A 27,213-nucleotide genomic window follows, 5' to 3' on the forward strand; every position below is an offset into this window, starting at 1 on the left:
GTTGGTAAGAATGAGCCCAGGGCTAGTGAGGGAAGCGACGGCGGGAGTACTGCGCGTGCGCAAACCCAGGAGTGCGCTTTCGATGCACCTTCTGCAGTGGTTCCTGTTACCCCAGAAAGTGGCGGGTGGGAGACCACGTCTGCAGCCAGGTAAGCATCCGTGGAGCAGCCAGCCGCCTGTACGGTTGCCTGCGATTGTCAAGGACTCTGAAGAGAGGACTGGGAGCTAGGACGCCTGACTTTCCCAGTTTGCGGTCCTGATTCGTGCAACCAATTGACCTGAGACACCGCTGGCGGTGAGGTGCAACTTGTTCAGACACTGAGCTAAGCTTTCTCTGCACCTGGTTTACCCTAAGCTGCTGGGGGTCTTTCCCGGGGCTCTTCAAGGACTGGTGTGGGGAGGGGAGGACAGCTCACCGCCTTGGAGAAAACGGGTCCACCGAGGCCCGAGAATAAATGGAAAGAGCTTCATTTACTTGTCCAACAGAGCTCTATAGAGCTCTTAGCACGCAGCAGGTGCTGTTCCAAGCTGGCACATACTAGGTGTCAGCATGGCTCTTGCCAGGCCTTTCAAGGACGACAGAGAATTTGTGTCCTTTCCTGGAGGCCCCACCATTTCATTCTCTCTGTTCAGTTCACTTTTTTTTAATATTTATTTATTTTTGAGGGAGCCTGAGCAGGGGAAGGGCAGAGAGAGAGGGAGAGAGAGGATCCGAAGCTGGCTCCGAGAGCCGTTAGCAGAGAGCTGTGAGATCAGGACCTGAACCGAGGTCAAATGCTTAAGCGACTGAGCCACCCAGGCACCCCTGTTGAGTTCACATTCTTAAGACTAGTTAACCTTTAAGGCCAGCTCTTAGATTTCCCTCCAGGGTTCCTGGGTCCAAAGTGAAAGAACTTTGCTAGCCCTATCATGTAGCTATGGCTGAAAAGCCAGGATGCACCGTGAAATGTTATTGGCAGCAATGACAGATCTTCGAGGCATTCCATGTCATCTGAGCTTCCTAACAATTCTGTCTCAAAGAGTAAAAATTCAGTCTGTGTCCAAAACCCCATCTGTATATGATAGATTTCAAGCTTAAATAAACTTAATCCACACCCGCCCCATTGTGTTAATCCATCTGTGCTCATGTAATACCTCACTAAAATCAAAAACTAATTCTAAGCACATAGCTCTGACTTAAGTGATCATATTTCAAGCCCACAAAAAAAAAAAAAAAGATTTATCACTAATTTCAGTTGGTCATAATTGAACATAATTTCAGTTGTCTGTTATTTGAGACATTGTAGAATCTTTTTTTTTTTTTTTTAACGTTTATTTATTTTTGAGAGACACAGAGAGACAGAGAACGAGCAGGGGAGGAACAGAGAGAGAGACACAGAATCCGAAGCAGGCTCCAGGCTCTGAGCTGTCAGCACAGAGCCCGACGCGGGGCTCGAACCCACGAACTGCGAGATCATGACCTGAACGGAAGTCAGTTGCTTAACTGACTGAGTCACCCAGGTGTCCCAAGACATTGTAGAATCTTTTACACTCAGAAGAACTGAGAAGTGTGAATTACTGAGACATCTCCAGGCAGACCGAGTTGTGTTTCCTTACAAGAAAAAATATTAACCCCAAAATTGAGTTCTGGTGATTAGTTCCTAACCATGCAAGAAGCAGGAGATGATCACTTTTGGCTGCAAAATCCAATAGGTTCTGTTCAGTTTGAGGATGTAGGTTTTTGGGGTTTTTTTGTTTTGGCTGTGTGGTCTTAGGTAACTTTTTATCTATTAATGTCCTAATAAGCCAGTGTATTCAGGAGCTACTATTCTGGTTAACCAAGTTTTCTTGTTTTTTTTTTTGTCATTTTTGTTGTCGTTGTTGTTGTTGTTCTAATATTTATTTTTGAGAGGGAGAGACAGAGTGTGAGCAGGGGAGGGGCAGAGAGAAAAGGAAATACAGAATCCGAAGCAGGCTCCAGGCTGTCAGCACAGAGCCTGACGGAGGGCTCAAACTCAGCAATGATGAGATCATGACCTAAGCTGAAGTCAGATGCCTAACTGACTGAGCCACCCAGGCCCCTGTTTTTGTTTTTTTAATGTTTATTTATTTTTGAGAGAGAGAGAGAGACAGACAGACAGAGTGTGATCAGGGGAGGGACAGAGAGAGAGGGAGACACAGAATCGGAAGCAGGCTCCAGGCTCTGAGCTATCAGCACAGAGCCCAATGCGGGGCTCAAACTCACGAACCATGAGACCATGACCTGAGCCGAAGTCAGACGCTTAACCAACTGAGCCACCCAGGCGGCCCTAAAAAAGTAGTTTTTAAAACCCATAGACATGGGGGCGCCTGGGTGGCTCAGTCGGTTAAGCGTCCGACTTCAGCCGGGTCACGATCTCGCGGTCCGTGAGTTCGAGCCCCGCGTCGGGCTCTGGGCCGATGGCTCGGAGCCCGGAGCCTGTTTCCGATTCTGTGTCTCCCTCTCTCTCTGCCCCTCCCCCGTTCATGCTCTGTCTCTCTCTGTCCCAAAAAAAAAAAGTTGAAAAAAAAAAAAAAAAGAAAAGAAAACCCATAGACATGATTTCTGAATGTAGAAAACAGAAGTAGAAATTCCAGTAAATGTATAATAACTTCATCTAATCTAAACCTACCACCCATCCTGGAGATTTTGTACTATTTGTGTGCAAGCTGACACCACTATTTTATGCCCTTTATGATGGTATGATTACTATAGGACTTTATCATAACAAATTGCTCAAGTATCTCTTTGACCTTGAAGGCTTCACACTGACAGCTTTTGAGCGGAGATCTTTTTTTTTTTTTTTTTTTGAGCAGAAACCTTTCACGTTGGTGTGGACAAGACCAGGCTGTGCAGTCATAATGGCTGATAATAGCTTACAGCATTTGGTTTCTGTTAACCCTAGGGTTGCTACTCTTTGATTATTATTTCCAAACTGTTTGTCATTTGGCGGGGGGGGGGGCAGTTCTCTACAGCAATATATATATATATGGAACATTAAAACTTTATAGTTTAATTATTAAGCATGAAATCGTCGGATATATATTTAAGTTTTTTCAGGGCACCCGCGTAGCTCATGAGTGATAGAGTAGTAGATCGTGAGCATCCGACTCTTGATTTCAGCTAGGGTCATGGTCCCAAGGTTGTGGGATCGAGCCCCACATCGGGCTCCGCACTGAGTACGGAGACAGCTTGGGATTCTCTCCCTCTGCCCCTTTCCCCTGCTCGCACGCTCTCTCTCTCTCTCAAATTAAAAAAAAAAAAAAATTTAAATATAAATTTTTTCATCTTTCTTGTCCTTCACGGTTTTTCTTCCTATATGAGATAATCCCTAATGACCTTCATGTTTAAACCAGGACTTGCTTGGATGCAGGTGGTTTATCTTTCAATGTGAGCCTGCTGGGAAGTCACACTGTATTCGTGGCATCATTATCTCCTGGCACCTGATTTCATAGACCACAATTATGACCTCAACAAATAGCATGTCTTTGGTAACCTCATGGTTTTCAAGTACTTCTTAAATTGGACCGTACCAACTGAAATAATTTGCAGGTCACTGTTCTAGATGCCTTTTCACTCTGAGCCTGGCTGGCTCAGTTGGAAGAGCATGTGACTCTTGGGATCTTGGGGTCATGAGTTCGAGCCCCATGTTGTGGGTAAAGATGACTTAATTTAAAAAAAAAAAAATTTTTTTTTAAAGCCTATGAAACAATCAGTTTGCAGGTTAGGTTTGTGGGATAAGACCACAATTTATATGGTGTGTCAGTCAGAGGCTCTTTAGCTTTATAGTTTAGGGATCTGAAGTACTCCTAAGTGCTCAATGTTTGCGGAGATTTGTACTTTTTTTTTTTCTCATTGTAGGTGGTATCACTTCCACTTTACAGATGATGACCAATATGACCAAAGTTGCACAGTGAGCAAATCATGAAGCCAAGACAGTGACTATAGGCAGTGTGGCCTTTCAGGGACAAAAAAATTAAAGGAAGAGTCAAGAAGAGAAAGTTGAGGAAAATGAGCTAATTAAGGAGCTGGAGAAAGAACATCTAGAGATGTTATGAAAGGTGAAGGGAAAAGGGATAAAAAGAAAGCTGTCGAAATGATAAGTTTAGTTTCAAAATGGAATACCTGGGGCTCCTGGGTGACTCAGTCAGTTGAGCGTCTGACTTCAGCTCAGGTCATGATCTCACGGTTCATGAGTTCGAGCCCCGCATCGGGCTTGCTGCTGTCAGCAGGGAGCCTGCTTCAGATCCTCTGTCCCCCTCTCTCTACCTCTCCCCCACTTGCACTCTCTCAAAAATAAACGAAACATTAAAAATAATTAATAATAATAATAATGGGATACCTAATGTTCTTCCAAGATAAGTCTTCCTCAGCTAATCCCTTTTTTTCTTTATTAGTGTCAAATATGATAATATACTTGAAAGTACCTTGAAAGCATCTAAGTCCTAAACAAATACAAGGTATCAATCATGATAATGGAGGCGTTGAGAATTTAAGAACATGTAGAGTGTTATTACTGCTGCTTTTTTATGTGTTTCTGCCTTATTTTAACAGTTGGGGGCACCTGGGTGGCTCAGTCGGTTAAGCGTCCGTCTCTTGATTTCGGCTCAGGTCACGATCTCACAGGTTTGTGAATTCGAGTCCCACAATGAGTCCCACATCAAGCCTGCTTGGGATTCCGTCTCTCCCCCTCTCTGTCTGCTCCTCCCCTGCTCATTCTCTCTCCCTCTCAAAATAAATAAACTTAAAAAATTATAATTAAATAAACCGCAGGTGATAAAATTATAAAGTTCCTGTTAGATGCCATAAATAGAGGAAAAATCACAGCACTGCACACAAATAGGACAGGTGTCATTCTCTGTGGATTCAGAGTTTTCTGTTAAAAAAAAAAAAAACAAAAAAACCAGAATGGGATGTTAGTGTCATGTGAATTGAAAGCTTTTCTCTTTATCTCCTTCATGAGTTGTCTCTTGAGCTCTGTTACATGGAGACCAGACCTGGCGCAGTCCCCAGCTGGGCATTTCCTGCTCAATCTATTATGCTCGTCTTATTTGAGAAATAATCCTCTGCCAGCACTTCCTGTGACTGAAAGGTGCCTTATCTTCAGAGCAAACCCCCAAGCTCAGGAAAGGACTTGGTCTGTTTCAGGCCTGAGCCGCGGCCCCGTCGTTCCTTTCCAGGAGGTGCTCTAGCCCCTGCAAGGACTTCAGACACGCAGAACAGAGGGACGAGTTAGTTGGAGCCCATGGGAAACGGCTGCTTTTTTTTAACTCCCATTTTCCAGGGCGCACCGAAACATACTAGGCAACATGGATTATGATTAAGCATTTCTCAGAAAGTCATTCTCTCACTTAGCTTCTGGTGCCATCAGCTGGCCATTTTGTCCTTTTCAAGCTTCACCACCACACATCCGCCTGTTCCAGCAGTCACCGTTTCTGGTCCCTCAGGATCGATCAGGTCATTGTTTCGCGACTTGTCACTTTCTCTCCTGTTACGGAGAGGGAAACAGGACCGTGACCAAGAAGGTTGTTGGCACTCCAGAATTCTGGCCTCAACTTCTTAAATATTACAAACATGAGAAACACCAGTTTCTAGAAGCGTCTGTCCCAGCAGATGAAAGAACTTGCTCGTTCCTGTGTCCTAGTACAGTGCTTCTCAGACTTTGGGAGTGTGACTCTGAATCACCTGTGGATCTTCATAAAATGCAGGTTCTCAGCTCGGAAGTCTGGGGTAGGGCGTGAGAGTCTCCATTCCTAACAAGCTCCCAAGTGGTTATGTTGCTACTGCTCTGCGGACCATAATGAGGAGAAAGATTCTGGAGCTATGCGGTCTGATAGGGTAGATTTTGAAGACTTCATATAAATAATAAGGTGTGCATAATTTTTATATTGATCACATGTTGAAATGATATTTTGGCCATACCAGGTTAATATAGTAAGTAAAGTATATTAAATGTGTATCTTTCAAATATGTTAACATTCATTTCATCAGTTTCTTATTACTGTTTTGAGTTTATTTTTATTACTTTTTTATAAATGTTTTTAAATATTTATTTTTGAGAGAGAGCACGAGTGGGGAAGGGGCAGAGAGAGGGAGACACAGAATCCGAAGCAGGCTCCAGACTCAGCTTTTGGCACAGAGCCTGACGCAAGGCTCGAACCCACGAACCGCGATATCATGACCTGAGCCTAAGTCGGACGCTCAACCGACTGAGCTACCCAGGCACCCCAGTTTTGTTTTGTTTTTTGTTTTGTTTTGTTTTGTTTTGTTAAGATTTTATTGTTAAGTGATCTCTGCACCCAATTTGGGGCTTAAACTTCGAACCCCAAGATCAAGAGTGACATTTTGCACCGACTGAGCCAGCCAGGTGCCCCTTTTTACTGTTTTTAAGGTGATTACTAGAAAATTTAGAATTTCACACGTGGCCTACATTATGTTCAGGTCGGACAACGCTGTTCTAGAACACATTATTGGCGTTCTTTTTTCGGATGACCCCATTTCTCAGTCCCCTGGTTACCATTTCACATTCCCTATTAGCTCAAATCCATATGCATTCAGTTCTTTCTGTGAGTGTTTTCTCTTCCCACCATTACTGTCCTTCACACCTTCCTCATCACCATCTTTTCCATCATCGTCCCAGGACCCCATCCAGTATTTAGACGCTCCCAAGAGCCACCACCCAGGCAGCACCTTTGCTCAGAGCTTTTGGCCATGACTCTCGCAGTGGGGTTCCTGGAGGCAAGAGCCTCACCAGGGAGCTGGTTAGGAATACAGAGTCTCAGACCCCACCCCAGGCCTAATGAAGCAGGATCCTGGTTTGCAGGATTCTCGGGGATTTGTCTCTCTCAAGAGCTTTACCGGTTGCCTTTCCTAAAGCACCCTGTTCCCATTGAGCTCCACATCTGTTCTTTCAGTTGGCTTTGATGAAGTCTCTCCGAGGTTGAGACAATATGAAAGTCGTGGCTAAGAGAAAATAGTTTCTCTCTCTCTCAGAAGAATAAACAGTGAATTTGGGGCAAATGGCATCCGGAAGGGGAGTCCAGAGATTGAAATCCTATGACTTCCTGCAAATGGATTCAGATACCCTTATCTGTCTCGGAGGCACAACGGGAAAGGCATCAGCGCCCCCTTTGCCCGTCTCAGGAGCATTAATGCTGCCGGCGAAGCGAGCCTCGCTTTGCTGCGTCTGCTTTACGTCTGACTGTTGGCCCCGCGGTCACGGGCCACATCCCAGAGCGGACCACACCACCCCTGCAGCTAGACGTCTTCCTGGGTTTGGGTTGGCCACGGAGGCCTGAGGCGGGAATGTGTGGCGGCTGGGTCCAGGTCAGGAGAGGAGGCACCTAACAGAATGCAGATTCCAAGTCCCAGTAATGAGCATGCCGAGGGACTCGGGCACAGTGACCAAGAATCACCGCTCTCTGTGGCATCTTCTCCATTCCGGGCTACAGCACGTGTCAGATTTCGGGGCATCTTAATTTCTCATTTATGCAACAGGCCCCCTGGGCTCCCTGAGACCCACGCCCGGCACATAGGAGGTGTTGGAAACATTCACTGGACAAATGAACGTTCCGTTTTGTAAAGTCCTAACTCCCGTTATCTCTGACCTGACCAAGTGAGAAGGGACTGGGACAGCGAGAGAGGCTTTAAGCCCAACTGCATCAGCCGTTGGGAGCCCAAGCCGTCAGAGGAAGAGCAGCACTGAGACGACGCCGGGGTGGAGAGCCGGCCCTGAATGGAAGCGCACGCTCACAGAAAGGAACTGGGGCAAGCTGTCAGGACTCCTGGTTTCCCTCTGCCAGCACTTGTTACCATTTGTCCTTTTCTCTTTTTTAATGTCACAATGAGCTCTAATTGAAGATGCTTGTATTGTTCCCCCGAAGACTTTGGGTTGCTCTGCGGGTATCACAAAAACTGAAACCCAATCCGTATTCTTCTCTGGGCTTTGGGGAAGCGGAACCACGGGTGAGTTTGTCATTTTGAGCAGTCGTTGGCGTAGAGCCAAAGCTCCAGGAGATACTAAAAGTATTTAGAATCGTCCGATTGGCTGTTGGAATTAGCTGTTAAACAAAGCAGCCAGTAACTGAACACCGGGGGCCTTCGTGAACTCCAGTTGGGTGGGAGACCTTCTAGTGTGTGTGTCGGCTCTGAACTAGGACAGAAAGGTAGAGATTGGAAACACAGCAGGCCGGGGACAGAGCAGCTGATAAACGCACTCTCCTCTCCGCCCTTTGTCTGGGAGTTTTGCCTTGTCTCCGACTCTCTTCCTTTCTTTGTCCCTGCACTCAATTCCAAGGCTGCCCTGGCCGGTCAGATTTACCAACCAGCGGAAGAGAAACCCCAAGGGAGGCCCTGGGCTTGAGTTCCACAACAAATCTGATCCAGGGACTAGATGCTGTCTGGTACACAAAGGGATCTTGTTCTGTGGATTGAAAGCAGAAATAAGGGAAAGGGGAATTTTGGGCATCGACTCAGTCTTATTCACTTCACTCAGTTACAGGGGAGCGGATTCTTTGTTGCAGCGATTTCAGAAAAGTGCCTGAGTTTATGGGTTTATCGTTTCTCTGCTCCTGAGCGGACTTTGAGAGACCTGACACACGATAAACAAACCCGGTTGTTGTTTTTAAGTGGCACCGGCACACTCTGTTTCAAAATCTAGCCCCTCGCAGCCACAGAGCATCTTGCCAATGCCACACTAATCCTCGCCCCCAGGGACTGACCTACACGCTGAATGGCGTACTTTTCAGAAAGAAGTTACGAGTTTAGGGGTGCCTGGGTGGCCCACTCAGTTAAACATCCGGTTTTGGCTCAGGTCATGATCTCCCAGATTGTGGGTCCGAGCCCCACATCGGGCGCCATGCTGACAGCTCAGAGCCTGGAGCCTGCTTCGGATTCTCTCTCTCTCTCTCTCTCTCTCTCTCTCTCTCTCTCTCCCCCTCCCCCGCTCGTGCCATCTATCTCTCTCTCTCTCAAAAATAAAACACTTGTTTAAAGAAAAGAAAGGAAGGAAGGAAGAAGTTACGAGTTTAGACTACAATGTCAGTCATAGAATTGAAAATTAGCATTGGCATAAGGCTTGAAAAGCAGATTTCATTGTTTTTATTTTCCATAGAGGGAGAGAGATGAACACCTTACTGTCACTCTAGAGATGGCCAGTGACTTCTCAGGGCCAGCTGAGAGGACTGCTCAGATAGATACACGTGAAATGACAGAAGTGCATGTGGTTACAAGGCAGCAATGCCCAGCAGCATGTGTCTGCATTGAGCTTCCACAAAGCTAGTTGGAGACCAGCGTGGGCTCAGTGGAAGTCAGCAGCCAGACCTGACATCCCACGACAACAAAGGTAAATGAGCCAAGAGCAAACCTGCGGAAAGTATTTGGTGCAGGTTAGGTTACTTGTGGCTTAGGCACACGCCACTTCCTACCTATGTTGGAGACCGGGGGCCATCAGGTGGAATTTACAGGGTCTCAAACGGTAAAAGCAGCTATTTAGAGTCTGAAAGGAAGTAGCAGTTGTTAAAAAGGGCCGCACATCCCTTTTTAGCGTCCGCGCCCTCTCGGATCAAGAAGCGTCAAGCAAGGGAGCGGCACACTCATAGTTCCCATAATCCACCTGAGCGACAGGAGTTTTGCTACAAATTGGTCTCAAAACAGATCTTTCCGGGATATATTTTTTTTTCTCTGATCTTTATGCCTGTGCCGGATGGGTGGAGAAGGGCTTATTTACCCATTTTCCAGATAAGACGGGCCCCCGTTGTGACTTGTCCCTGTCCGCATGGCGAGGTTACCGATCTTTGAAAGGAGCTAACCTTTCAGCTCGCTCTGCCCTCCTCCCCTGGAAGCAAAGGCCTGCGGGACCACCATGTCCTGGGAGCTCCTGTCTATACTGTTACCTGTCAGCTGAGACGCTTCAGCCTTCTGCTACGTCGGGAGCAGCTATTTAAATCCAGTGGTTCAATACTGCTTACTTGGAGTGCCTGGGTGTCTCAGTCAGTTGAGCATCCGACTTCGGCGCAGGTCGTGATCTCACGGTTTGTGGGTTCGAGCCCCGCGTCGGGCTCTGCGCTGACGGCTCGGAGCCTGGTGCCTGCTTCAGACTCTGTGTCTCCCTCTGTCTCTCTGCCCCTCCCCTGCTCCCACTCTCTGTCTCTCTCTCAAAAATAAATAAGCGTTAAAAAAAATTGTCTAAATAAATACTGCTTTCTTTTTTTAGCATCTTCTGACTAGACTCCAAGCTCCATGAAGACAGAGGCTCGCTCTTTTCCGCCTCGCACCACTCACTACACCCCGTGTGGCATTTTGAACCTAACAGGCACCTTACTAAAAATCCGCTGATTTCATGGTTCCAGTAAGGAGCGCCACTTGGATCACGTTATTGGCAGTGCGTCTGAGGGAACAGATGTTCCTATTCAAATCCATGAAACTGGAAACATTAAAAAACAACAATCATGACATTGATTGATAGTGATATTTACCGTGTCAGACTGTGTAAGCTCAGCTATAAAATAGACTCGCATACTGTCGTTCTTTACATTTTGATTTCAAAGATTCTCAAACGTCGAAATAACGTCGCTTGACTCAGATCCTAATTCCCGCTTGATGCCCTGTATAATATTTCCTTAGCGAATTACGGCCCTCTTCTGTTGTGTGTCACACACTCACAACCTCTCCTCCCTGAGAAAACGGCACCTCCGGGTGCTTCGGAGATATTTTCAGTCCGTCGTAAGAAAACATGTATCCGCTGGCAGGGAGCGTGCTGCTAAGGCCACGGGAGATCAACGCAAGGCTTGACGCTCTGTCTTTGCCAGTTTCCTAAATACCTTGGCGACGGGTGGGTGGCCGTGGTCTGAACTGGTTTATAAAAGGTCGTCCTAGATCCCGAAGTGTCCTCTTGGGAGCAAACGCGTCTTCCTGAAAGGCTGTCTTTCTTCCTCCAACTCAGGTCCTCAACAAGCAGAGCTCCTCTCCATGAGTACCTCGGGTTTCTTTCGTTGGCCCGCACCGCTGGCCAGAATGTGCACGGCGCCGTGGGGACTCGGGCTTCGGGGGAAGCCAGCGCTGTTAGCCCCGGGAGCGGCAGTCACCGCGGTCCAGATGGCAGGCAGGAGAGACCGCCCCGCTCTGCTGCCTCCCCTGGATGAGAGTGACCTTGAAGAGCAGTTCGTGAAAGGGCACGGTCCGGGGGGCCAGGCAACCAACAAAACCAGCAACTGTGTGGTGCTGAAGCACATCCCCTCGGGCATCGTCGTCAAGGTACAGGAGGAAGCCCGCTGGGGGTCCCTGGGGTTCGGGGGGGCTTGAGTGACGGCGGTGGTCGGCCGAGGTGCGTTCTCCTCGCGGCCCGGTTCGGTTGGCGCTGCAGATCCCGCCTCCGGCCCTGAGGCAGAGCCTCAGAAGCTTCCTTCCGGGGGCCCGTGGCGCCAGGGGACACCCGCGGGCCTGGCATCCGGCAGGCAGCGCGGTTCTCGCAGAGCCGTGCGGTGTTCGCGGTCCGGCAGAAGCCGCGGGCCCCGGGCCCCGAGCGGCACGCTGGCCTGGGGTGTCTGCCCGCCGTCCCGGCCCTCAGCGACCTGGCCGTGTCCCTCCGTCCCCTCTTGGGTAAATGTCAGTGACACCCGCCCTTCTGAGCGTGAGGTAACGGGGCGAAGCCTCTCTAGCCCTCGGAGGAAACACGCGGCGGCTGGCTGCCTGTAGGAGTCTTCCCTTTTTGTATCAAAACCAATCTCCAGGGGCGCCTGGGTGGCGCAGTCGGTTGGGCGTCCGACTTCAGCCAGGTCACGATCTCGCGGTCCGTGAGTTCGAGCCCCGCGTCGGGCTCTGGGCTGATGGCTCGGAGCCTGGAGCCTGTTTCCGATTCTGTGTCTCCCTCTCTCTCTGCCCCTCCCCCATTCATGCTCTGTCTCTCTCTGTCCAAAAATAAATAAAAAACGTTGGAAAAAAAAAAAAATTTACAAAACCAATCTCCGATCAGAGCATCACCAGCTCTCAGCACGGTTCGAAGCCCTCGGAAATACGGAAATGCTTTTCCCCCGTTTTCCTGGCTTGTAAGTAGTGGCCCCGCTGCCTCAGTGGAACCGGCAGTCCCTTCTGAGTGGCCCGAGGGCCCGAGGGGCGGCCCGGGCAGAGGAACAGAGGAGATGGCGAAGCCGCTGTTCCGTGTGCCGGCGGTACTAACCGCAGCGACGTCCGTCACGTCCACACGTGGTAGGCGTCGCGCAATGAGGCGCGTAGTCTTTGTCCTCTCGAGCCCTCGTGCCTTACCTTTTCCACGGTACAAGTGCGGAATCGGGCACAGAGAGGTTAAGTAACTTGCCCAAGATCCCACAGCCGCAGGCATCAACCGAGAGCAAGCCCACAGTCTGGCTCCGAACAACTGTTTTTTCCCTGCCAAGTTTTTGAGCCAAGAGCCCATCAACTAAAAACCTCACCCGCTTTTCTTTTTTTCTCAATCGCTTTTTTCCTCCTTGAGAAACGGTGTCATTCGTGAGCAACAAATAAAATTCTGAAACCTGACACGGTTTTTGTTTAACTATTTTATAACCTCACTGCAGATTCGCCTTTAGTAGTATGCTTTGACTCTGATTTCACAGGCTTTATCAGATAGCTTTGCAAGGCGCTCACCCTTCCTAACTCAGGTGTGACATCATCACTGTTACGGTTGACTAATAATAAAGATGCTATCTCCCTCCTTGAGACAGAAGTTTACATTTATAAATTTTTCTAAGTTAGTTTATTTTGAGAGAGAGAGAGAACACGAGGAGAGAGAGGGAGAGAGAGAATCCCAGAGTCCACACATCAGTGCAGAGCTCAACGCGGGGCTCAAATTCACAAACCACAAGATCATGACCTGAGCTGAAGTCAGACGCTTAACTGACTGAGCTGCCCGGGCGCCCCCAGAATTTTACATTTATAAATGGTGCAGAGTGTTTGTTCCCTGGCCACAAGCTAGACATAGCAATTGACATTTTCAAAACTATTTGGGGACGTTATGTTACTGCTGTCATTGCTTCCGAACAAAGCAACGCTCTTAATTACAAATAATCACAGAAAAAGCCACATCATACGTATGCTGGAGGGTGGGGCAAGGGCAAGGGCTGAGCAGAGCAGAGGCAGGAGGGCAATACGGTCTTTGTTCTGTCCAGAATGAACTTTTTCACGGTGTAAGTTACTGTCTCTTGCAGTGCCATCAGACGAGATCAGTCGATCAGAACAGAAAGCTAGCCCGGATAATCCTACAAGAGAAAGTGGATATTTTCTACAACGGCGAAAACAGTCTTGTTTACAAAGAAAAACGGGAGGCAGAGAAGAAAAAGCAAGAGAAGAAAAAAAGAGCAAAGGAAACTCTAGAAAGAAAGAAACTCCTGAAAGAACTGTGGGAATCAAGTAAAAACGTCCACTGAGAAAGAATTAGAAATGCTTTTTTGTTTGTTTTGTTTTTAAGTAATCTCTACACCCAATGTGGGGCTTGAACTCGACCCTGAGATCAAGAGTCACATGCTCCACTGACTGAGCCGGCCAGGCACCCCTGAAAGAACAGCAGATTCTGACTAAAGAACCTGCCATATGCTTCCAGAGAATAATGGTGGGAGTTCTATTCCACCTCAAGCATTACTATAGTGTTTCTGTATTTTTAACCGACTTCAAATTTTAAATCAAAAATTTTTTAATGGCAGACTAAACTGGTGGATAAAGATACACTTTTTTTTTTTAAGTTTTATTATTTTGAGAGAGAGAGCAGGGGAGGGGCAGAGAGAGGAGGAGAGAATCCTAAGCAAGGCTCCACACTTACCACAGAGTCCAATGCGGGCCTTGAACTCACAAAGCATGAGATCATGACTTGAACTGAAATGGAGAGTCCAACGCTCAACCAAATGAGCCACCTAGATGCCCCTAAATGCGTTTTTTTTGTGTTTCTTTTTTTTTTTTTTTTTTTTTGGGACAGAGAGAGACAGAGCATGAACAGGGGAGGGGCAGAGAGAGAGGGAGACACAGAATCGGAAACAGGCTCCAGGCTCCGAGCCATCGGCCCAGAGCCCGACGCGGGCTCGAACTCACGGACCGCGAGATCGTGACCTGGCTGAAGTCGGACGCTTAACCGACTGCGCCACCCAGGCGCCCCAAGTGTTTCGTTTTTTTTTTAAGTGTAGGGGCGCTTGGGTGACTCGGTTGGTTAAGCATCCAACTTCAGCTCAGGTCGTGATCTCGCAGTTTGTGGATTTGAGCCCCGCGTCAGGCTCTGTACTGACAGCTCGGAGCCTGGAGCTGCTTCGGATTCTGTGTCTCCCTCTCTCTCTGCTCCTACCCCACTCACGCTCTGACTCTCTCTCTCTCTCTCTCAAAAATAAACAAATATTAAAAAAAAAAAAAAAAGTTTATTCATTTGGGGTACCTGAGTGGCTAAGTCAGTTGAGCATCTGACTCTTGGTTTCAGCTCAGGTCATGATCTCACAGTTCGTGGGTTTGAGCCCCACGTCAGGTTCTGTGCTGACAGTGCGGAGCCTGCTTGGGACTCTCTCTCTCCCTCTCTCTCTGCCCCTCCCCCCCCCCCCCACTCTCTTTCAAAGTAAATAAACTTTAAAAAGTACTATCAAAAAATAAAAGTGTAGGGGCGCCTGGGTTGCTCAGTTGGTTAAGCGGCCGACTTTGGCTCAGGTCATGATCTCGCGGTCCGTGGGTTCGAGCCCCGCATCGGGCTCTGTGCTGACAGCTCGGAGCCTGGAGCCTGTTTCAGATTCTGTGTCCCCCTCTCTCTGACCCTCCCCTGTTCATGCTCTGTCTCTCTCTGTCTCAAAAATAAATAAACGTTAAAAAAATTTAAAAATAAATAAATAAAAGTGTATTCATTTATTTAGAGAGAGGGCACGTGTGCAAGTAGGGGAGGGGGAGAGAGAGAATGCCAAGTAGGCTTTTTGCTGTCAACGAGGAGCCCAACACGGGGCTCAAATTCTTGAAATGTGAGATCATGACCTAAGCCAAAGTCAGACGCTCAACTGGCTGAGCCACCCAGGCGCCCTAGAGATGCACATTTTGAGAATAAAACTATAAAGAGACACACAGAAGTCATTACTATAAAAGAACAGCAGCTACTTTTTGTGGGGAGGAAGGGGGTCGCCACGAGGTGACAGGGGTGTCGGATGGCTGGCGGTATTTAGAAGGATGTCACCATATCTTTTTAAGCTACACATTTGTGTATCTTGTTTTATTATCAAAAAAGAAAACATTAATAAGGAAGGTCCATTTTTTGGGCAGGGGGGAACTGTGGAATTGAGCCAAACATTAATGGCATTTAGTGCCACCGTTCATCCACTGGGAGGTCATGGCTAGGTGATACTTGACATCCCTTAGCTTAACTAAGTCAGGCTAAGAGAATGAGAGAAAACCACATGGAGAAAGATGTACACGTCAGTAAGTTACTTGCCCGTTTACCCCATTAACTTAATAGACCGTATGTTGCCAAATATCCTCTCTGATGTCAAAATACACACAATGGGGGCACCTGGCTGGCTCAGTCAGTAGAGCACGCAACGCTTGAGGGTTGTGAGTTCGAGCCCCACATGGGGTTTAGAGCTTACTTAAAAAGAAAAAAAAAAAAAAAAATACACCCAACATTCCCTAGGAGTTGACTTATAAGTAGATTTACGAGATGAAGGCCCAGAACCTGATTTGTTTGCGAATTTGTGCAACACCGATCACTCAAGCTACATTTGACCCTACAACTGTTTGGGGGTTTTAGGCAGGAGTAGTAGCTTGGCTTGTCAGAACACATCTGGAGTTCACGCATAACACAAGTAGGGGGAAGAAGCCATGAGGCGAGAAGGCCCATGTCGAGGTCTGCAGTCAAAACCAGCCCATTCCGCAGGCACAGACGGCACGCCCAGTGCACATATCCAAATAAATTTACCTTTAAGGCAGCCAGGTGGGGCTCTTCTCACCTTGGAGTGACCTGATTTGGAAGTTCAAGCGGCATCCAGGGCCCTTCCCCGTTCAGAAGGCGGCCAGAAGGGAAATGGGGAGCCGTAGACAGGAGAGACAGAGGCTTCAGTCTGTCTCCTTTCTCGTACCTTCCAGGACTTGCCGTCACGTGCACGAAAGAGAGGTAGATAAGCCCGCTCCCTAGAACCTGTTCTTGGCGGCCTTTAGAACGGACATGGCTGGGACCTTGCCTTATGCCTGCAAAACTGCCCCCATCCCTCATCTGTCTCTGTCTCCCCCTCACCACAGTGAATCCTCATTACACGGGATTAGTGCCTACGGAACATAGTAAAAATTACCACAAAATTCCTTCGGAAGGCACTGCTGGAGACCACCAGATTCTCAACACATCCGGCGCGACCTGGTTTTCCCCAGCACAGAGCAGGCCATTCTTTGGCGAGCGCCAGAGCGAGCTAGCTTGCGTTTAGCAGCTGCATTATATGAAAACTAGATTCCTTTTTTTTTTTTTTTAAGGTTTTATTTTTTTGAGAGAGACAGGGCGTGAGCAAGGGAGGGGCAGAGAGACAGGGAGACACAGAATCGGAAACAGGCTCCAGGCTCCGAGCCATCAGCCCAGAGCCCGACGCGGGGCTCGAACTCACGGACCGCGAGATCGTGACCTGGCTGAAGTCGGACGCTTAACCGACTGCGCCACCCAGGCGCCCCTCTCACTGAGATGTTTCTTAAGATAGCACTTAAGAATTCAAGGAACCCACACCTTCACACAAATTGTTAATGAAAATAAGCTTTATTACATCAAGTAATAAATACATACAAAGATGCAAACAGTTTTAATCATTTTCTTCCAGATGTTTGGATCAACTTACACGAAAGGCAGAACTGAAATCCACACACAGTCTTAGTAGGAATATTTTCGGGGGTTCTTGTTAGGTTTGGTAGGTTGCTCTTTCTTCTGTATTTATAACTTGTGCATTTTTAAATTTGACCTCAAAGCACTAATAGTCATGCAGGCAAATGCTTAAGCACAAAAGAAGTTACATTAAGCAGAATCCACACCATGTGGCAAACGTATGCACTAGAAACAAAACCCTGGAGTTGTTGTATTAGCTTATGAAAAGGAACGAAGAACAATCTGGGTAACATAACGGTATTCAAAAGGGAAGATAAAAGGGAGACACTGGTATCTTTGCTGTGAGATAGGTATCTTTTCCGTGCATCTTCTAAATCAATGCTTGAAAAAAAAAGAAAAAAAAACCTGGGTAATTCCTAACTATTTAAAATGTAAATCCTAATCAACGGCAAAATATTTCTCAATCTTAGAGCCTCATGAACCATGGCAGGGACACAGGAAGGAGAAACCGAACTGTTACCATTTTGAAAACAAGAGTTTCATCTGAACGTGGGAGTTGAGCTATAACTTCTCTTCTTGGAAGAAGACGGAAAACCTTCCACGCAAACAGGCAGCTAGGATCTGGCATTCCGCTCCGTTTCAGCCAAGCACTCTCGAACCAGTCCTCTGGCATGAATGATGCCTGGGAGAGAAGCAGAGGCTGAGAATCATGCGGCAGGACCCATTCCAGAAGAGAGGGCCCTTCACAACCCAGCTGAAGCACCCTCACCCTGGAAAGGAACTGGGGCCCTGCATCCAAGCCACCCCGGGGTTCCCGCGGTTTGGAAAGGCGCTAGCATCCCATCCCCTCCTGGAAGGCCTTCTCTCCTGGCCAAACTCCTCTTCCTGGCTCCCTGACAATCCCTTCCTGCACACAAGGGGGCAACCAGCAAGCTCTCTTCATGTCATACCGTCAGATGACTGGAGTAAACGTGTCCCCCGCTTTCACTAAACCTGACCCACTTTGGAGAGTCTGTGACTTCAAATCCTTGTTTTTCTCTGGCTTCTTCACATTCTAAACTCTAGAAGGGACTTGTCCAATGTCCAGCCTGCACAGTGAGAACGCAAGACTGCTCATTTTTGTTCAACCTTGGTCCACCGTGACGTCCGCGCGCCGGGGGGCCTAGCGCGCTTCTTCTGCCCTATCACGCCCCTGTGCATCTCTTCTCTCTCTGCTCTGGTGGTTATGGTTTGGTTGTTGGGGTTTGTTCGGTTTAGCCTTTACTGAACTCCGTGAGATACTGATCTCGTTTTAATAGACGCCAAGAATCTATTCCTCCTGAGAGACGACTGCCGGAGGGCGCTGTGAATGACGTCCCCCAAGTCACGTAGGCGTCCCACGTGTCACACAAATCTTATCTCTGAGCTTCAGAAGACCTTCTCTGGAAAGGGCCAGACGGTAAATATCTCCCGACTTTGCAGGCCACACGGTCTCTGTCACAACTACTCAACTCTGCCACTGTATCGATAGAGAAAGCAGCCATTATACAAGCAATGGGTGTGGCCATATTCCAATAAACCTTTATTTATGGACGCCGAAGTGTGAATTTCAGATACTTTTCACGTGTCACAAAATCATTTTTCACCATTAGAAACTAAAAACCATTCTTGGCCTATTGGCTACAGTTTGCTGACCGATCACCAATGCTCCTGACTCCCTTGCGCCTTTTATGACCCTTCTTCAACCTCGTTATGACATAAACTTGGCTAGCTTGTATTTGGCTATAGTTCATCATGACCAATGGTGCTCACAGGTGCTCACGCAAGACATGCCCTGGAGGGGTCACCAGGCTTATCTGTATGTTGACTTGACCCAACAGGTTTTTTGGGTGACTGCAGATCGCCTGTTCGACTCTGGCGTCCAGCATCTTCCAGGGATTTCCACTCAGGGAACCAGCACGCCGGGTGCCAGGACTGTTTTGCTTCTCCTGACTCCAAATAGCAGCCCAGACGCAGAGCGATGCCCACCTCACCCCCAGCTTAGGTCAGGTCAACCCCACCACTCCCCAAGTCCTCTCCAGGTCCAGCCTCTTACTGCCAGCTCCCCTCCCGCACGCCGGTGCCCGTTCACCACCCAGTCGGCCGGTCCCTCCACAAAGGCTTCACCAAGGGCGGTGAAGCCCGCCGCTGTGGGCAGGCGCCCGTCCTCAGCCGGCCGTGCCCATCGCTGCGGAGTCACCGCCCCCACGGCAGCCCCTCCTCATGCCCCACACTTATAACCACAGAACGTTCTTCTCATTTCTCTCCAAACTTGCCTCTCCAACCTTCTTCAGAACCCCACATCCCTTCTGAAATTAAATCTGCACCTAGGCCACTGCTGCTCTGAACAGCCACCTTCTAAAACAGAAATCCTCTTCTCCCCTCCGCCCGACTCACATAGCGAGGGGACAACCTATCTCACCTGCTCGGGCAGTCACATCTTCACGGGAGTCACTTGTTTTCTGTGACATCATGCTCCCGCCCTCCCTCCCTCCCTCTTCAGTCACAGAAGAATTTCGCAGTGTTGTCGCTCTCGTCTGCCCAGACCAGGAAGGACCCATGCGCCCCACTGGGCTCTGCTCCAAAGATCTGACAGCAGAGGGCAGCACAGGACCCGGGACCTCATGACTCCTGGTCACCGGCTCCCCCAGAGGAGGGGGACCCGTGCGTCTGACCTCCTACAGCTCCCGGGACCGGTGTCGGCCAACATTAGACAAAGCTGCAGGATCCGGGCTATAAAGATTCCTTGTTTAGGGGTGCCTGGGATTCGTATTATGTACAGATTTTCTAACAAGAAGTCTCTAACGTCCTCTAGCAGTTCTCAACCTGCTTTGAAACTCAGAGACATGTAACTTAAATCCAGACACTCCTGAACCTGTGTAAGCAATTATCCTGTACAAACAAGTAACCAACATGGAAACACAGGGGCAGTTATGTTAAGGATCCCTGGATACCTGTTTTAGGGAGAGAATCAGTAACAAAATTTGATGTCTTCCCTAGTATTAATAACAGCATACTTGGAACATACTTTACATTTAAATGGGATTTAAACAGATTGAAAGCTGGGGGGGGGGGGGGAACCTGGGTGGCTCAGTCTATTAAGTGTCTGATTCTTTTTTTTGTTTTTTAAATGTTTATTTGTTTTTGAGAGAGAGGGGAGTAGAGCAGAGGAGCAGAGAGAGAGGGGAACAGAGGACCCAAAGTGGGCTCTGAGCAGAGAGCCCGATGCAGAGCTTGAACTCCCAAACCGTGAGATCATGACCAGACGCTTAACCAACTGAGCCACCTTTAAAAAATTTTTTTAATTTGGGGCGCCTGGGTGGCTCAGTCAGTTGAGCGACCGACTTCGGCTCAGGTCATGATCTCACGGTTCGGGAGTTCGGGCCCCGCTCGGGCTCTGTGCTGACAGCTCAGAGCCTGGAGCCTGCTTCGGATTCCGTGTCTCCCTCTCTCTCTGTTCCTCCCCCACTCACCCTCTGTCTCTCAAAAATAAATAAACATTCAAAAAAAAAAAACAAAATTAAAAAAAAAAAAAAAAGATTCCTTGTTTAAAGCACGAGGACTCTCCCCCGAGGCACGCCAGGCCTTCCCATCAGATCCCAGGGATGGTCTACATCCCACACACCCGCCCCCCCACTGCCCCTGCCTGCCGTCAACATATCAGATTAACAAACTGGGAGCCCAGGGAGCCCCTGGGGCGTAGGGGACTATCCTCCCAGAAAATCTTTCACAGCAGTTAGCACCCAGCAGGGAGGTCCAGGGAGTGGGGGACCCACGACTTACCTCGTTTTAGTCTCTCCATGGCGCTCTTACTCCCCGCATAGGTGGGCCTGATCTCTTTCCCCAGCTCCTCGATGATGGCCAGCAGCTCAGCATATTTGCTTTGGGGCACCTGGCTGTTCCCAGTTCCCTAGAATGAGAAGGAGAAGTTTAGCTGGACCGAGCCCTAACCTGACCCCAAGGCCACGGTCAGGACCCCACCACAGGCCAGCCACAGCGAGAGCAGGGCAGGGAGAGGCCGACCCAGAGGGTCCAGCCTGAGGGACGACCACAGACCAGACTGCCGGGCCTCTCTGCTGAGAACTGGTTTTCTCGGCCAGAAAGGGTCCACCGGGAATTTCCCGGGACCCAGGTGGACGCACCAGAACATCCTGGGGGATGACAGTCCAGAGCAAGTGCGTGAGACGGGGGCCGCACCTCGGGGTCAGCAGGGCTACACGTAACTACCAAAGACCATTTGGACAGAATCCAGAAGGTGTTTCCGTTCACCCACCCTCTGCCACCCCCGCCCCGACCCCCGTCAGGGCCCACCCCACAAAACCCTTTTCTCCAGATCCCACCCACCGCCCCAGCAAGCACCGCAAGGGGTGAGGAGGGGGTCCCCGCGAGTCCCCCCTCCCCACCACAAGGCCCTCGCCTGCTCCTCCCTCCTCCTCTGCTGCCTCTGCCTCCTGGCCTCCAGGGCCTTCCTCCCGTCCTTGCCCAGCTCCTCAGCGCCCTCCACACGCCGCCACCACTTCTTCCCGCGGTGGCGCCACACCCGCTTCTGCTCCTGGGACAGCACGGCCTGGTGGGGCATGACCGGTCACCAGCCCGTCCCAGGGGCGGCCTCCACGGCGACCTCAGAACGCAGACACGTTCCGGCAGAGAACCCTACCGCGGCCACGGCCTGGCCAGGTCCCTCCCCTCCACGAGCAACAACAGGCAGTGAGGCCAGTGGCAGCATCGACCCCACTCAATGGCGAGGAACCGCATCTCCGCGAGGTCACCAAGCAGGGGTCAGTCTTGGAAGTGGCAGAATCAGGTGGAAACCCAAATGGCCTGGCTCAGGGGCCACCAGCCCCCCACTGAAGTGCACCTGGGCTCCAGGAGGCTATCAGCCCTGTCCTCTTATCTTCGCTGGGGCCGTGACCTTGTGGGGAGTGAGGGGCCACAGGGTCTCCTCTCCTCTGTCCAGGCTCGGATCCAGAGCCCAGGTCAGGCTTACTTACTTCCCCAAGAACCAGGATCAGAGACCCCCGCCCAGGGATACACATGGGTGGTGGCACCAATGGAACAGCGGCGCTCAGGGCTTCCAGCCTTTCCTTGGGCTCCCCCATCCCCCATCTCTCGGTGCCCCCATGAACCGCCCCGCCGCCCCCCATCTCTCGGTGCCCCGTGAACCGCCCCACCCCGCCGCTCCTCCGCTGACACACCCAGCCAGGAAGCTCAGACCACTGCTCCCTTGCATCATTTTTACTCCTTCATCTGTCCCACCAGCTCCCCCGCCCTGGACGGTGGGAAGCATGTCCCCTCAGCGGCCAGGCCAGAAGCCCTCCTGCCAGGCGTCCCCCCGCTGCCATACCTGAGTGTAGCCTAAAGACGGTGGCCCGTAGTCGCTCAGCAGCTGGCGGTACTGTGAGGACGTCGCCATACTGGTGGAGGGCGGGTGCACGCTCCCAGCTGTGGGGGGGAGGAGAGGAGAGTTCGGGAACCGTGTAGTCGTACCCAAAGCAAAGACTCTGGGTCTTGCCACAGTCCCCCTCCCCAGGACCCAGGCCACCAACAGTGGTCTTCTGTCTTCGCAGGACGGGCCAGAGACCCCGCTCCCGTCCTCTGGTTTGGCGATGGCCAACGCAGCCCAGACGGATGGCGGAAGGCAGCTAACAGCTCACTGCTCCTCGTACCCGCCACCAGGGCGGACGTCGCTCATCGACCGCAGAACAACTTCCCATCCGTGCAGTCAGGCTCGGTGGCCAAGATGAAACCCGCTGCCATCCTCGCTAGCCCCTTTTCCCTGGGTCCTGCTCCCCAGAGGTCGATGACCTAGAGCCACACCACTGCCGCAAGAGCGCACCTGCTCCTGAGGCGGGTCCACATCGGGCTAAAGCTTCCCGCGTGCCCAAATCTCCGCTGGACGCATGGTAAGGAAGACAGAGGGAGGCTTTAGAGGATCTGAGACGCAACCCTGGCTGGGGCCGGGTTCGACGGACACCGAGTCAGGAATCCGGAGTTTATCACAGCCTCTCTGTGTGTCCTCAGAAGCCTCTCGCTCTCGCTGAGCCCCCGTGGCTCCCTCCCCAAAGTGGGGACAGGACTCTTGACAGTCTGATTCTACGCCCCGGATGGCTCACATCCAAGGAGGGGAGGGAGAGGGCCCCACTCATGGACTGCAACACTCGGAGACACCGTCCCTCATCTGTGAGGGACCACGTGGGGACAGGACCCAGCTAAGAATGGAGTCTCCTGGATGGGGGGTGGGGAGTCATCAGCAGGGAATTTTCCGGCTCCGGCTCAGTAACTGGCAGCATGCAGACCCATAATGGCGTCCAAGTGGCCATTAGCGGGTAGAGGATGTCCTGCAGAATTACAAACAGCGGTAACCATGGAGAATTTACCTAGCCCTCCTCGGCAGCCGCCCGCCTGCCTCCACGCCCAGTCGAGGAGCAGCTCCCCCTCTGCCTGCCGCCCCCAGAGCCGAACGGTCTCTCGCGCACACGGCGGACTACGCAGACTTGGCCCCGGGGATGGACAGCTGGTGCCAGGCTGGCCAAACCGACCAGCTGCTCATCTGGTGTGAGCAGGGGAGGGAAGGGGAGGAAGGAAGCTCAGGGGCGCAGGCTGATGGAGTGGAAGGGGCCCGAGGGGGGCCCTGGAGCCCCTCAGGGTAGAGAGACAAACGGTCCAGAGAGGGGAGGTGTTCCCTCGAGCCACACGGCACAGAGGAGGCCAGCCCCCTGACACCCGTCCCTCCCTCTAGGAGCCGGGGACAGCTCTGGACCCAAGATGTCTTTCTCGCTCTCAGGCCTGCCCTGGATTTCACCACCTCCTCACACCCCGGGACCCAGGTTTAGGCTCAAATGTGGGATGGGATGCCCAGTCGGGAAATACGGATTCTGCCACCTCTAAGGCTGCTAAGTGGGCACATCACCGGGCCACTCCTAGCCTCAGTCGCCATGCCTCTGGAGTGGGGATAATACACCTGTGCTACAGGCAAGCAGCGCTCAGGACGGGGGTGCACCACCAGGCGCGTCCGTGACCTCCATCCAAGGCAACCGCGATGTGCAGGGGCCAGAGCACAGGAAATGGGACCGGGTGGGTGCCCCCCAAGCACCCCTCACCACATCAGCCAAACCCCAACTTCCTGAACCCTCTGACGTGGGCAGTGAGTGTGGTCTTTGCAGCCCCGGACCCGGGTTCCAGTCCTGACCACTACAAGACATCGCCCCTCTCCGGAAGGCCAGAATGCTAAATGCAGGGCCCACGGGGGTTACGTATCACCACACAGCACCTCAAGTGTCTAGAAGATTCCACTCCCTGGCAGGAGGCGAGGGGACTCAGGTGTGCATTCTCTGCACCACCCTTTGCCCTCACCTCTCGTTGCTCCTGTCTCCCTCCCTGGCCCATCCTCTCTCCTACTGACAAGGGCCCGGACCAGGAACCAGAACCGGTCTGGCTGTGCCCACCCCTGGCTGCGTGACCTTGGACTAGGGCCTTCGCTCTCTGGGCCTCAGTTTTCTCCATCTGTTTGAGGCAATGGTTCCCAATAGAATGTCTAAAGGCTCTAGATCCCACTCTTCCACGGGGCTAGGGTTAAGTCTCGGGGGGCTAAGGGAGAAGGAGGAGAAATCGCCCAGTTGGGGCTGGGGGGGGGGGGGGAAGGTCGGACAACTGCTCTGGCTTGCCTCTTCCCCATCGTCAGGTGACGCAGTACATGACCCCGATTCTGTGCCAATGCCAGTCCCTTACTCGGTGTCGAAGGCGGGGGCGGCGGGGGGGGGGGGGGGGGGGCTTCTGTGGTCCTGGAGAGAGTTGCAGAAGGGCCCTGAGTTCGACTCCTGCAGAGGCAGGGAGGGCCGGTGCATCGGGCTGCAGGAGGCCAGGGAGAAAACCAGACTGGGCGTGAGCACGGCTGTCTCTGAGCATCACAGACAATGCGCGCAGTGTGCGGGGACCAGGAGGGCCCGGAGCCGAGGGAGGGACTGGCAGAGGCCAGCAGCTCCTGGGGCCAGGCGCAGCTCCCCGCCCCCACGCCAGACAAAGAGCAGCCTGGGCCTGGGGAGCTGGCGGCCCTTCCCGCCACTTGGGGCGCCTGGGGAGGGGGGGGGGATGTGCTCTCCGGCGGGGAGGCGGGGGCTTTGTCTAACTCCGCCACTGCCACCACCGGCCAGGCCGAGGCTTGGCAACCCGCGAGGAGGCAGGGCTGGAGGGCGTGAGGGATGATGACAAGGAAGCCGGAGGAGCGGCGGCGGAGAGTCCATCTTGGATGCAAATGGCAGGGGGAGATTGGGGCTTTCTAAAGGGTCCATGGGGAAGGGCGCAGCCCGCCACGAAAACACCAGATTATCTGGGGACCTCAGCAGTCCTCCTGGAATTCACCATAGAAGAAAACCTGTGCACAGGTGCCGGCCAGCCCAGAACAGGGCTTCAGGGGTCCTGAGTGGGTGCCCCTGTCACTTGACCCCAACCCCCAAAAGTCCCCGTTTAAGGCACCTGCCTCAACTATACTAGGGCAGGCCTGAGTTTTCCAGCGTGTCCAGGCTGGCAGCAAGACCTTCCACGCAGCCCACCCCAGAGACAGACGCGGGAGTCCGGGAAAAATCCTACCTGGGCCACAAAGCCTGTCTTTGTAAGGTCTGCAGACCCCAACGGTGGTGAGAACATTTGAGAAAATAGTGGCTGTTTGCTCTTGGGACTCAGTAACCAAACGTAATCAATTCAACTATGCCCCCGACCGAAACCTGAAATCTTAACCCTTTCCAACCCCCCAATCAGTGTCCCGTAAGTTAAAATACATATACATATATATATGGCTTTTCTGGGTTCCTCTTCAGATTTTTGGAGTGATGGAGTCATCGTTTGGAGACAAGGCCCAAAACTTGCAGCCAACTGCCAACGTGGCATTTCTGACCAGCAAGGCCAATCCCCTCCCCCACAAGGCCTCTGCCCCCTCCCCCCTCCAGCGCGCCTGCTTTTTTGGAAGTCTATTTCCAACCAAGCGTCTAAAGGAGAAAGACACAGGCACCGGGAAAAAGCCGGTCACACCCTAACTCACAATTTTCTTCCCTCCCACCCCGGGTCTCCCTTGATCCCTGGGGCAAGCCCCCTGGGCACAGCCTAAAGCTCCTGACAACTTCTGGAGGAGTTTCCTGGGATCACCCAGGTCCAGCCCCCGGGGAAGAGAGAGGACGCCCCCAGCCCATTCCCTGGCTTCCGCACAAGGGGCCTTCCAAGCCCAGACTTGGGGGCTCCGAGATGCGGGGTCTGCGCTGAAACGCCGCTCCCACCCACCGCCCGCAGGCACTCGGGAACCCCCAGTCTCCCAACTTCTGTCACTCCGCGCACGCCTGAGAGGACCTCCGGCGTGCCGCGTTCCGGGTACCCCTGCTCCGGCGCGCCCGGCCGAGCCCCCCTCCGCCCCCTGACGATCGAGTCCCCTGCACCGCCGGTGACCCCAGCGGCCCCGCGCCCTAAGGGGCGCCTGCACCTGGCACGCGGGTCGCCCCCGCCCGGCCCACGCGTGGCTGGGCCTTGCCCTCGTGCACCCCTGCAGCCCGGGCCCCCGGACCCCCAGCCCGGGCCCGCGCCCCCGCCCCGCAAGGGCGGCCCGGGCCCCGGGCCCCGGGCCCCGGGCCCCGCGCCCCGCGCCCCGCTCCCGGCGTGGCCCGGCCGCTCCCGACTCCCGCCGGCAGGGGCCCTCGCCGAGCCGCCCAAAAGCCGGAGGAAAAAGGAGCAGAGAAAAGCCTCCCCCGCCCTCGCCCGCCGCGCTCCCCGCGATCCCTCGGCCGCCGGCGTGGGGGGGACGGCGGCGGCCGCCCGCGCCCGCGCCCCCGGCCCCGACCCGGCCGATCCCCGCCGCCGGCGCGGGGCGCCCCCGCGAACTTTGGCGGCTCGGGCGCCGGAATCATGGCGGCGGCGGCCGCGCTGCCCCGGGCCGGGACCCGGTGCCCGGCGCCCCCGGCCACCGCGGGCCCCCGGGAGCCGGGGCCGGGGCCGGGCGCGCCGGCCCCCAACTTGGCGGCACTTGGGGCGCGGCGCGCGCGGCCCGCGGGGCGCACTCACTCACCGGCGTTGAGGGAGGCGGCGGGCATGTGCGCGGCCAAGTTCGGTTTGTAAGACATCCCCCCGAGCGGCGGGGCGCGCCGGGGCGCCGCGGGGCCAGGCCCGCGAGGGCGGCGGCGGCGGCGGCGGCGGCGAGGCCGGGCGGCGGCGAGGCGGGCCCGGCGTCCGAGCGCCCGTCCGTGCGCCCGCCGAGCTCCCGCGCACTTTTTGTTGTTGACGGCTCGGGCCGCACCGGCAAATATGGCCGTCCCTCACCCTGACACCCGCTGCAGTATATCACCCATACATCGGGCGGGCGGGCGCAGGGGCGGCCGCAAACTTTGAGCGGAGCCAGCGGGGCCGGCCCGGGCCGGGAGGGGGCGGCCCGGCGCGC

The 27,213-nt window shown here is 52.7% G+C and overlaps 2 protein-coding genes and 1 long non-coding RNA gene across 5 annotated transcripts; 1 reads left to right on the top strand and 2 right to left on the bottom strand.

The window, feature by feature from the left end:
- The first annotated feature begins 17 nt into the window (after window positions 1-17).
- Window positions 18-13,405, top strand: MTRFR (mitochondrial translation release factor in rescue). Its single transcript, XM_058691416.1, has 3 exons — window positions 18-149; window positions 10,941-11,251; window positions 13,180-13,405. The coding sequence occupies exons 1-3, from the start codon at window positions 83-85 to the stop codon at window positions 13,396-13,398; spliced, it is 597 nt and encodes a 198-aa protein (XP_058547399.1). The 5' UTR covers window positions 18-82; the 3' UTR covers window positions 13,399-13,405.
- LOC131489442 (uncharacterized) lies at window positions 3,805-10,947 on the bottom strand. Its single transcript, XR_009250557.1, has 2 exons — window positions 9,892-10,947; window positions 3,805-5,486 (listed from the first exon to the last, which is right to left on the bottom strand). It is a non-coding gene; the product is annotated as an uncharacterized LOC131489442 (long non-coding RNA).
- Window positions 13,406-16,699: 3,294 nt separating the features above from the next.
- On the bottom strand, window positions 16,700-27,018 carry CDK2AP1 (cyclin dependent kinase 2 associated protein 1). 3 transcript variants are annotated; one of them, XM_058691418.1, is made up of 4 exons: window positions 26,845-27,018; window positions 22,144-22,241; window positions 20,583-20,709; window positions 16,700-17,463 (listed from the first exon to the last, which is right to left on the bottom strand). In XM_058691418.1, exons 1-4 carry the CDS (start codon window positions 26,897-26,899, stop codon window positions 17,396-17,398), a joined length of 348 nt encoding a protein of 115 aa, XP_058547401.1. In that variant the 5' UTR covers window positions 26,900-27,018; the 3' UTR covers window positions 16,700-17,395. The 3 variants fall into 3 exon arrangements, with proteins under 3 accessions (XP_058547401.1, XP_058547402.1, XP_058547400.1); XM_058691419.1 differs by lacking the exon at window positions 26,845-27,018 and adding an exon at window positions 22,636-22,660; XM_058691417.1 differs by lacking the exons at window positions 22,144-22,241; window positions 26,845-27,018 and adding an exon at window positions 21,217-21,421.
- Window positions 27,019-27,213: the final 195 nt, after the last annotated feature.

The sequence above is a fragment of the Neofelis nebulosa genome, chromosome 11 (genome assembly GCF_028018385.1).
Source record: "Neofelis nebulosa isolate mNeoNeb1 chromosome 11, mNeoNeb1.pri, whole genome shotgun sequence".
NCBI lineage: Eukaryota > Metazoa > Chordata > Mammalia > Carnivora > Felidae > Neofelis > Neofelis nebulosa.

Bases quoted from the DNA above. Each gene is read 5' to 3' on its own strand.
- MTRFR (XM_058691416.1), top strand. From the start codon at position 83: ATGCACCTTCTGCAGTGGTTCCTGTTACCCCAGAAAGTGGCGGGTGGG. The intron at 150-10,940 runs GTAAGCATCCGT...CCTCCAACTCAG, and splicing joins GAGACCACGTCTGCAGCCAG to GTCCTCAACAAGCAGAGCTC. The intron at 11,252-13,179 runs GTACAGGAGGAA...TGTCTCTTGCAG, and splicing joins CCTCGGGCATCGTCGTCAAG to TGCCATCAGACGAGATCAGT.
- CDK2AP1 (XM_058691417.1), bottom strand. From the start codon at position 21,378: ATGCCCCACCAGGCCGTGCTGTCCCAGGAGCAGAAGCGGGTGTGGCGC. The intron at 20,710-21,216 runs GCGAGGGCCTTG...TTCTCATTCTAG, and splicing joins AGAGGAGGAGGGAGGAGCAG to GGAACTGGGAACAGCCAGGT. The intron at 17,464-20,582 runs GTAAGTCGTGGG...CTTCTCTCCCAG, and splicing joins CATGGAGAGACTAAAACGAG to GCATCATTCATGCCAGAGGA.